Consider the following 10769-nt stretch of genomic DNA (forward strand, 5'->3'; position numbering starts at 1 on the left):
AAAAAGTCCAAGTGATATGTTGTATTTTCCAATAGATAAGAACACTGATATTACAGATGTTGTTCACTTGTTGTTCACTTGTTAAGGAGAGTGACCATCACAAAGGACTTCATAGAGTTCGTGGCTATGACAGTTACGACAAGAATGGATGATTTTTACAGTGATATCATTAAAGCTCTGGTCAGGATCAAGGGGAATGGGCTTATGCTGTCAGGGTGGCTACCCATAATGGGGAACAAAGCAGGTGTTGTAACCAAATTCAGAGAGAAAAAAGAGCTGTGAATGGAGGACGTGATTTTTGACATTTTACTATATTTTGCACCAGGAGCCATTGTTTTGCAAGCCATATCATGGAGCAGGTTGTCCAAAATATTTATTTCCCCCATGATATTTCCTCAATTGCACTGAAACAAAGAAATGCATTTAGAGTTGTATGTTTATTTATTGTATTATGCTACAATTTTACTGGTTCAACTCACTTGAGATCAACTAGCGCTGTATTTAGCCCCGGAAGTAAAAAGAGTTTTACACTCCTGACGGTATGAGAACTGATTGGTTGAGGAATTTCTTCTTCCTGTTACATTCATAGGTACCAGGCATAGCCCATAAGTTTGTTGTTTATTTTTGCACTTAAATATAAAAATTATACCGTGCACAGGGCAACGGAAGTCCAGATGAGATAACAACAGAGGAAAAAGAAAAAGCAGTGTAACTGGATAACGACATTTAAAAAGCATCTCCTTGTGGCATCCTGTAAACGTCGTTCTCGGCTCCACTGGGTCTGCGCAAAGTACACGGTGTTTAGACAGAGCCAGAGATTGATCCCTTCCATACCCTTAGCCCTAAAATGTCAACCAGAGCCAAGCATGCATGCTATTACAAACTGAGCCAAGTATTCTTCACGTCCACATTTTCCTGATCTCCATATTATAAATTCTTAACTTGAAATGTTTTCTGTTTGGCAAGGTTTAATTTTGTGATGGTTTATTTGTTTGACAGTATTTAACACCATCAATCTTTAGGGACACCGGGATGTAATGGGGATGTTTTCCCTGGTTTTGAAAGTAATACTGCTATTCCTGTCCTGCTAAAATAACAACAGAATGGAAAGCATTGCTTCAGTTATGACTGATGGGTAACCCTTCAAGCTTCCAGCTCCCTAGAGTGGCTGGTTGCAGAGCCAGACCTGGAATAGTTCCAGCTGCTCAGGGAGAGGTTAGCGTACGGAGCAAGTATTTGCCTCTGGGAAAATAATAGCATTGTGCTGTCTGTCACATAACAACAGAAATAGACAGCTGTGAACCCTGTTGGACTTGCTTTAGGCTACTGAGAGGATGCAAAGTAATTCCTTTTTTTTTGTAAAAATAAAAGTATCCGTATTAGGAAGTTGCTTTTATTCATATTGGTTAAAGCCGGTGCACGGCTGCAGTGGTTTGATTATTAAGGGTTAGGGAACATCACCAAGGCGAATAGTTGAAGGATTATTCCAGTTCAAGTATGCAAATTCCTAAATAACTCAAATGCTGTGTAAAATCTAAATAAAACACAGCTGTGATCATTTTTCAAACTTTTTTTTTACACAGTAGAAAACAGTGACAACATATTCAATGTTTTCCATCATCAGCTTCTTCTTTTTTTTAAAAAAAAAGCAGCATGCTCACTATGAATACGGTATATTGCAAAGGTTTTAAAGGCTTGGTACAGGTGTAACCATTGGCTGGGAAAGTACTGAGCAAAGAGGTTAATGAGTAACAGCTGATGCCATCGTGGTTTGGCATGAAAAGAACATCCAGGACAGGTTCATTCAGGATACAAAAGACTGTTTCATTATCTGTGAACCACATGACTGACAATGTTGATTCGCAACATTTTGAAAACCAAGGTTGATGATTACAACTCATTCACACATTAAATTAGATTTGGGTTCCAGGTCACTTTTCTATTGATGGAGTTCGTTTAACCTGACTGCTTGCCTTCATTGTTGCGTTAGAATGTCACCACATTCCCCAGTCTCAGCATTATTCACTTTTCACTGGAGTAGTCCGGTCCCTTTCTAATCTTTCAGTTTGGACCAAGTTGTCGACCTGGCCTGCAGTGTTGCTGGCTGCACTTTTTTGGTAACGTTGTTCTTTCATGCTTTTCCTGTGTGGTTTCTCTGGGTATCTTTACCCCATGTCTAATGAGTGTCTGGTCAACATCACCACTGCATCCAGCTCCAGACCAGTAAACAACAACAACAACCTCAGACTTTTAACCCTCAAGTTGTCTGCCTGGTGATGCTGCATCAAACCAAATCCTGCTCCTCTAGTCCACCATGACCATACACAGTTCCTTGATAAGAAAACATGAACTTCGTGATGTAATTTTTGGGGGGTGGGGTTTTATCGTACATAAATTCCAGCAGCAGAAGTGACCTATATTCAATGAACTGTGTCAGGGTTTGACTGGCTGCAGACGTAGGTGAGGATCTGCCAGACTGGAAGAACAGGCAACCAGCGTCTCATATTTAAAAATGACAGTTTCATACCTGAATTGAAGAATGTAAATAAAATAATTACTGAATTATTTTTCTTCGAGTCTAGGCCAAAGCAAACTGAAATAATTGAGAGACTAGTATCAATTGGAGCCGTAACCATAATGAGCTGTTATACAGAACAAGTGCACATGGCTGTCAAACTAAACAGAATATATAACAAGATGTTTCCACCAGAACTTGAAGTAAACCACCTTGTTGGATCTGTTTGAAATGCTCTCTTTCTTCATGGGCAAAGCCTTATAGCTGTTATTTAAATTGATGTGGCTACTATCTTTAGAAACATGCTCTGCATGATAGAAAAGTAAACTGGACTTGCAGTGTTGTGTCATCTTCTTGTCGCCCTGATAAAGCGCTCAGCGTTTTTCACTTCAAATGCTCAGACTGGGGTGGCACAGTGGCGCAGTGGGTAGCGCTGTCGCCTCACAACACGGCGGTTCCGGGTTCGAGTCCCGCTCTGTGCGGAGTTTGCATGCTCACCCCATGTCTTCGTGGGTTCTCTCCGGGTTCCCCGGCTTCCTCCCACCTCCAAAAGCATGCGCTTCAGGTTGATTGCCCAGTCCCAAATTGCCCGTAGGAGTGAGTTTGTGTGTGCATGGTTGTCTGTCTTTGTGTGTGGCTCCGCAGTGCACTGGCGTCGTGCCCGGAGTGTCCTCCGCCTCACACCCTATGCCAGCTGAGATAGGCTCCGGCTCCCCGTGACTTGCTACAGCGGATAAAGCTGCCCGAAAATTAATGAATGAATGCATGAATGCTCAGACTGATAAGTTCTGTTCTGATAAGAGATTTTAAGTGTCAGGGCTTACAGAACACAAAATCCTTCAGCGTCTGTCCACCAGCAACTTAACATGCCACACTTGAAATAGATCAAATGAACGTATGCTGGGTACAGATCAACATACAGATATTCTTCTTATAATAGTAGAGTGGCCACCTTTAAATGGCTTAAACTTTGACTCATTTTACAAATAGGGCATTTATTGTTAAAGTTTTAAAAATCCAAGACAGTGTAGTTATTACCACCATATGTCTCCAAAGTCACCCCACTAAAGGTGCAGCTCTATACCAGTAAGTTATTGTATTAATGGTTCTGTGATAACTTTCTTGGGTGAAGCCCCAGACCCACCCTCAGCTCTAAATGTGGATGAATGGATGAATTCTCCTGACCTCAGCATTAGTGGGAGCGTAGAGCCCTTCCACCGCTGGGGCCCACACCACACAAAGGCCGGAGCGATTTTCTATTGTGTTTTTAATCATTAGCAATTTGCCAGCTCTTGGTTGGCCCCTTCACTGATTTCCTGTGCTGATATCTCCAACCTGTCGCCTTATCACCCCCGTGTACCCCATAGAGGGGAAATTGCACAAAGCAAAACATGAACATAGATGCGTCCAAAACCCTGATATGACTATGAATGATGGTGGTGCAGGATGTTTGTGGTTTTATTCTTATCAGAAGTGACTGCAATTGCTACAGGATGTGACGTCAGCGTGTGAGGTAAACAAACATTGAAGTGATGTAAAAACATGGTGGAGATGGATGAAAAAGGGGCTGAATGTTTGTCCTGGCCTGTTTAATTAGAGTATGGTGGAGCTGGTCTGTAATTGCACCTGCTGTTTGCTCACCATTCTGCCAACAATAATGTATTGCATCTTCCAGTCAGGCAATGCTTTCTTTGTCTCAGTCCTCAGCTGGTTGGACTCGTCTGTAGTTCCTCATGTTTCCATGTTTTTCCTGTTTCTGGTTGTATGTTTAAAACCTTGTGCTTTACTTTATGTGACAGTCCTTTGTCCCTCTTGCCTTGGGTGTGTTTGTAGTTTAAACATGTTTCAAGGATGAGCGAATCATCTGCTTCTCTTGTTGAAATAGCAGAATTTGGTGCCCTCGTTATGATAGAGAAGAAAGAAACCTATCATCACTATCCAGTAAAGCTCTTCATCAGAGAGGAGTCATTTAGCTGTTTTTAAAAGTTCCCACCAAACCAGTGTATTTAAGAATTCTTCTGGTGTGTCACCATAAAGACTTCCTTCTGTTGTTTCCAGTAAATGAAATATATACTGGATTTTTTTGATAACAGTCCCTCTCTTTTATTCCACTGACATTAGACCACAGGCTCTGCTCTCCTCCATTCATGGTACTGAACACGGATTGCAACCCAGATGTGCTGGACCAGATCAAGAGGCAAGGACTGACATTCCCCTTCAGTGAGTACACATCCTTTGAAAAGCACTATACAGGTAGTCCTCGACCTAGGGGCAAAATTGGTTCCGAGAGATTGTTTGTTGGCTGAATGGTTTGTATGTCATTATTTATTAAATTTCAATCTACATTTGCCATTTGAGGTCATTTAAATAGTACATTTAAATTTAGATGGGTACATTTAAATTGGTGCTCTGAATACAAAAGTACTATTCACTAAGACTTAACAGAAACAGCTACCGGACATAAAAACAACACCAAAGAAATGCTGTAGTACTGCATTTAACTTGAACACCTCAACCTCTGCTGAATGAGTTTTATCCTCAGGGGTTTGTGGAGGCTTAGCCAGGTTTTTTTAATCCACTGAGGTATTCCACCACACTTATGTGAATGACGCTGACATCTGACATCAGAGTAAACTGTACACTTAGTTCTAAATTTTTATTAATTATTTTTACATGACGTGAAATCTGAATCTAACGGGTATTAATGTTACGCTGCTCAGCGGCGCACGGTTGTTTGTATCTATGAATGTTTGTAGGTTGAATATTTGTATCTTGAGGACTACCTGTAATTCATCTACAATAACATTTTTTGACCTAATGTAACACTTAACTAATACTGTGTGTGTGACATGTTTTTCATTTCTGTGTTATTAAGTCAAAATCAGGTTTCCACCATAAATTCTCACTATTCCCCAACTTATGTTTCTTCCTTAGTTTGTAAAACACGGGTGGCTCATGGAACCAACTCCCATGAGGTAAGAGGCCACGGGGCTCAGAGGTCACTCCTACACTTCACAGTTTGCTTTGTGTAAACAGTGACACTTGTCATGTCATGGGGTTGTCATTTAACTTAAATCCAAACAACAGGATCAGATAAAGGGCTGTACCTCATGTGTCTTTACATGAAAGCTACGATCAATTACCTTGGCAGGCTTGCGAAACGGTGGTCATTGCTCAACACTGTATTGAATGAAGTCAGGACTTAAGTAGACACGTGTTTGAAAGGCACCGTTTGTCTGAAAAATGAATGAATGGCGTGTCGTTTCGCTGGGCGTTGTTCACAGATGGCCATTATCTTCAGCGAAGAGGACCTGAATGACGTGAAGCCTCCCTGTGTGATCCAGAGCTTCATCAACCACAACGCAGTGCTCTACAAGGTGTTTGTGGTGGGAGACTCCTACACCGTGGTGGAGAGGCCGTCGCTGAAGAACTTCCCTGCCGGCCGGGCAGGTAAGGAGATGGATGGGTGGTGCCAGAGAGAAACTGAGACAGAAACAATCGGGGAACTCCAAGGGCTGCCAACTGCCACAATGGCCTGACTGTAGAAGTTGCAGAGCTTCTCTAAATTAGCCAATAAAAGCCCTCATAAAATGGCTTTATAGTCCCTGTGATTAGACATATTCAACCTTTTAAGGGATGCAGCAGAGTGCAACAGATTGTTGCCCTGTTGGTACATGCCATTTAAAATAAAAATGGGGAGTGGTGTTCTTCTCCATAAACCTGTCAGAATCTGTCGTCGTGGTGCGGCCTTCAATACGGGCTTGTCCCTTCGGCATAAACACTCCAGTATTTTTGTGTGATACAGTTGAGGCCCTCGTGCGAACCAGGTTTTGCCATCAGTGCAGCAGCATGTGGAACAAAGAGAGCGGTTGCATTCAGCCTGGAATGCTGGAGCAAAGAAAACACAACCCTTGTGAGAAACAAAAGCAGAATACCTAGGTGGAAGTTGCGAGCAAGCATTTAGATCAGCGTTGTCTGTCCGGTGCTGTACATCACGTTTTACCTCCATGAAGTGGAGACGAGGAGTCGGTAAACTATGAGAGGTATCCAGCGGCCGTCAGGACTTGATGAGAGCTGTTGGAATCCTCTGAATGCTCAGAAAAATTCTGCTCTTATCTCCTTCAGCGCAGGATAAACTGGATCAGCCGTTATGAAAGGAGATAAGACTGTCCCACAATTCCTTGCAGCAGCAACTTCTGTTCACAAAAGTGTCTCATTTTTTCCAATGTCTCCACATCTTTCCTTTACCTCAGGACATTTTCCACTGAGGTCCAGGTGAAGTGTTGAAGACTAGACAATGGGATTTAATTTTTTACTTTTCAGATGCAGCTTTGGGCTCCTTAGTTTCTGCTTGGTCTCCTTTGCTTATTTCATGTATTTTCAACACAGATGAACTAATCAAATCCTCATGTTCACCCTACATTAGAAACCCTTTGTTTTTCTGATGCTTATGTTTAAGTCACTTTTGTTATAAAAATGACTTGATTTAATCTTTGAAGCGTTGTGTGTCCCTCTTTGTTATGACTCTAAAAGCCAGGTTATGATAAATAACGGTGTGATAGGTGGCATGTCTCAGCTGGCCTCACCTCTCCTGCTTGTGTCCTGTTAAATTGATGTTTGTTCATACAGTCCTTAAATTCATAAGTCCTTCAGCACAGCAGTTAAATTGCCACAGCCCTTTATAAATCAAGACATGAGAGAATTTACTCACCCAACTCCTTAGCTGTCATCCATCAAGCTGTTTTTAAAGTGAATAATTAAAATATGAGACAGAAGTAATTCTTCCAATGTGTCACCGCTTCAAAGAAGGCTCCACTGATGCAAACAACTTATTCTGTGCACTGGTTTATGGTCAGGTGAACTCAGGTGTTCAAACTGAAGTAGTTATGACTGATTTGGCACCATTGGTGGTTTAGTTTTAGGACTTTATGTCTTAAAAGGCTTAAAGGCATGAGTTTAGAGAAGCTCCGATCACCTCCTGCTTTGTAACACGTTGGTCTTCGGCGCCACCTAGTGCCAGAATGAGAAATGTTAGTAGATGACTGTTGTCAAACATCTTGAAATTTTTAACATTTGTTTCGTTTTGTTTTTCCTGTTGCTCTTATAGACAGGAAAGCAATTTTCTTCAACAGCCACAATGTTTCCAAACCAGAGTCATCCTCAGACTTGACCACGGTACGTCCAGACTGGCCTTCACCACGGTCCTGTGTGATATAAACGCGTGTGTTGGTTTATTCATTTTAATATTTTGTTGTTTATCTCAGAGGGAGAATGTTGAGGGTGTCTCTCAGCCACCCAGTGATGATGTCATCAGAGAGTTGTCCAGATCTCTGCGACAGGCGCTTGGCGTATCACTGTTTGGCATCGATGTCATCATCAACAACCAAACGGGCCAACATGCAGTGATCGACATTAATGCCTTTCCTGGTAGGTAGACTGAGAAGATCTGCCTTCAGCAGTTTAAATAGTAAAGCAAAACAAATTTAATAAAATTGATTATCAGACTATTCAACCTACTATTTAACCTACAGCTTAGCATGTAAACGCTAAAAAAAAAAAAGATTGTACAAGTAACCTTTGCAAACATGGTCAACAGGTTATGAGGGTGTTCCTGAGTTTTTCACCGACCTCCTGAACCACATCACCAGCATGCTCCAGAGCCACAGCCCAGACTTTCCCCCTGTTGGTGAGCAGCCCACAAGCCTCCCTGTGGGCACCATGGTACCGAACACCGCCCCACCAGTTCCTGGCTGCTGCAGCATGCTGGGAAAAGAGGCCAGCAGCAACCCTTGGATTGTAGAGGGCGACAGCGGGCTGAAGGGCCCGCGTCAGAGACTGGGCTGCAACTCGGCAGTGTCCCCCAACTTCCAGCAGCACTGTGTCTCCACTATAGCGACCAAGGCTTCGTCCCAGTGACTGGTCCACTCCATTTGATCCCTTAATGAAAAACAGATGACAATGGTGACAATAACAATGAATAATAATCATAATAATTATGATGTTAATGACGATAATATATCTAATCAACAAACCTTTTCCCATAGTTATTGGAAATGATGATTGGGTGTAAGCTCTTTTCGCTCTACCTTTTTGTATTTTTCATTTTGTCTAATGAGACTTAACAGTACTGTAATGTGAACTTTTGGGAACTTTTGCCTAATAGCTGATTTTATTTTTCTCTCTTGTGTGAGTTCTCTGAAATGAAAGTGTAATGAGGTGAGTCAAATCAGGACTGGAGAAGGATGTGCCACTAGATGTGCAATGTGTGAGCCATTGTATGTCTCCCACACACACACGCACACACGCAAGCATGTTTATGTTGTTCTAGTGACGTGTTTGTATTCTGGTCAATACCACTGACTCCTCTGCACAACATGGGAGGGGGGAGGGGGGTGAACGTTTGAACACTACTCCTGCTACGTGAGCGTATCCTACCGACAGCAGAGCTCACGAGTCTGAACATGAGAGACACTTGTGGGTTTTATTCGACCGAACAAACAGGTTTGTTGTTTATTTTTTCCAAGTGCCATGAAAAACATCACTTTAAATGATTGGAAGGAAGAAAGTTCATTTCCATATAGATGAGACCAATTTTTTTTTTAACCTCTGTTGTTGCACCGATCTGTTTGAGTGTTTTCCGTATGTGAAACGTCTGATGTTATGTCATCGGCAGAACAAGTCACGTCCTTGTTTGAGTCCCAGTTTGAGCCGTTCCAGTGCAGGAAGACATGGATCACATTCCTATTTGTGTTTGTGGATATTTTTGGAGAATTCCATGACGTGTTTTCTTTCTGGTTATTTTTTTTTCTGAATTCCATTGGGATCCAGTGTGAGATCATCTCTCATGACTTCATAGGTTATCTCCATCAACAGACTCTCTACATGCCTTCTATATTTGTGTCTGTAATCTGAGAAAACTACTCTCTTGATGCCAATTTAACCCATCAACAGACTTGTCACATACTCCGTTATTCCAGTAGAATAATAGTAAAGTTGTGCACGACTGCCCACCAATGAGGTATTAATTATTTTGATACCCTTAAATGACAACGGTTCCAGATAAAGGTGGAATTTGTTCATCTGGTTTACTTGTTGTTTGACTGAATTCTATTCTAACAACACTTTTACAGATTCAGTCAGAGAAACATTCTCTTTAATCGATTGGCGTTTAACTCAAATCCTGACAGACCATCTTCTGTTCCAGCTGCTGTATTTATGTCACAATAGTCATTTGGGGAGGGGGAGGTCCAACTATTGTTCGCAGTGTTCACTGTGAGATTTTTTTACTCTGATTTTGTTAATACCTTTGTCCTGATATCTACTCAGAGCAACTTTATTTTATTGAGATTTAATGGGAAAAAATGTTTTATATAAATGAAATGAAAGCATGGGATGTTTTTTGAACAAATAGTGGACATTTTCTCTAGGTGAAGTCAAATGCTGGGTCTGGTTGTTCAGGTGGTTTCAAAGGGACGTGATCTCACGGTTGATGTTGTCTCCCTCTAGCATCTAGCAGGGAGGACCACTAACCGTGGGATTCCTCTGGGCCTGCTTCTACTTCTGTCGTCCCAGGGAGCTGTTTTATTTTCTCCATCAGTATCTGAGGGAACTAGCTGTACTCCCGGTCACTCTGTGATCGTAAATACTTGTGTCAACCATCTCACCAGCATCTCTCTGGAACAAAACCCTGACCATTGTGAGAATATTTTCACAAGTCGTGTCCTGTTTTTATCTACCACAATTGAAACTTTGTGATGCAGCAGTTATTCTAGTATAAATGTACAGCAGCAGGTTCCAGGGGCATCTTTCATAAGGCAGCAGGTGTGTCTCTGTTTAGGCTCTCTGTGTACACAACTATATCGTATGTCCTGTTGTGTTCCTCATTGTGCTTCAGAATGGGAATAAACAGTTACTCCCGTTAGATCGTCTCTGCCACCCAGTGTCATCATGCCCCCAGCTTCCAACCTGAATGTTTACTTCTTGGGTGTGTTGTACAGTATGTGTATATATGCCTCAGCTTCATCAGTACAGTACGCAGTTTTGTATCAGTTGTGTAATTGAGATGAATCTACAATTTTGTGACCTTTTTTTAATTAAATGGCCAAAACAACAGGGTGAAATAAATATGTGAAACTTTGGCTGTGTTGGTTTCAGGTTTTTTTCAGTATATCTTTTTGACCCTAGTGATGCTACATCTATCCTTATAACATGACTTACCACTCTGTTTAGATACAAATTCTGAGGCAGCTTCCCA

At 41.7% G+C, this 10769-nt stretch overlaps 1 protein-coding gene across 2 annotated transcripts in view; it reads left to right on the forward strand.

Annotated features, from left to right (window-relative positions):
• itpk1b (inositol-tetrakisphosphate 1-kinase b) overlaps positions 1-10652 on the forward strand; it is a 30795-nt gene extending 20143 nt beyond the window's left edge. For both annotated transcript variants that reach the window (XM_068339555.1, XM_068339556.1), the window contains exons 6-11: positions 4637-4735; positions 5450-5490; positions 5800-5965; positions 7623-7690; positions 7780-7942; positions 8112-10652. In XM_068339555.1, coding sequence (XP_068195656.1) covers positions 4637-4735; positions 5450-5490; positions 5800-5965; positions 7623-7690; positions 7780-7942; positions 8112-8431 — 857 coding nt within the window. In that variant the 3' untranslated portion in view covers positions 8432-10652. The remainder of the gene's footprint in view (positions 1-4636; positions 4736-5449; positions 5491-5799; positions 5966-7622; positions 7691-7779; positions 7943-8111) is intronic.
• The last annotated feature ends 117 nt before the right edge of the window (positions 10653-10769 follow it).

Source organism: Antennarius striatus, chromosome 17 (assembly GCF_040054535.1).
Source record: "Antennarius striatus isolate MH-2024 chromosome 17, ASM4005453v1, whole genome shotgun sequence".
Classification (NCBI taxonomy): domain Eukaryota; kingdom Metazoa; phylum Chordata; class Actinopteri; order Lophiiformes; family Antennariidae; genus Antennarius; species Antennarius striatus.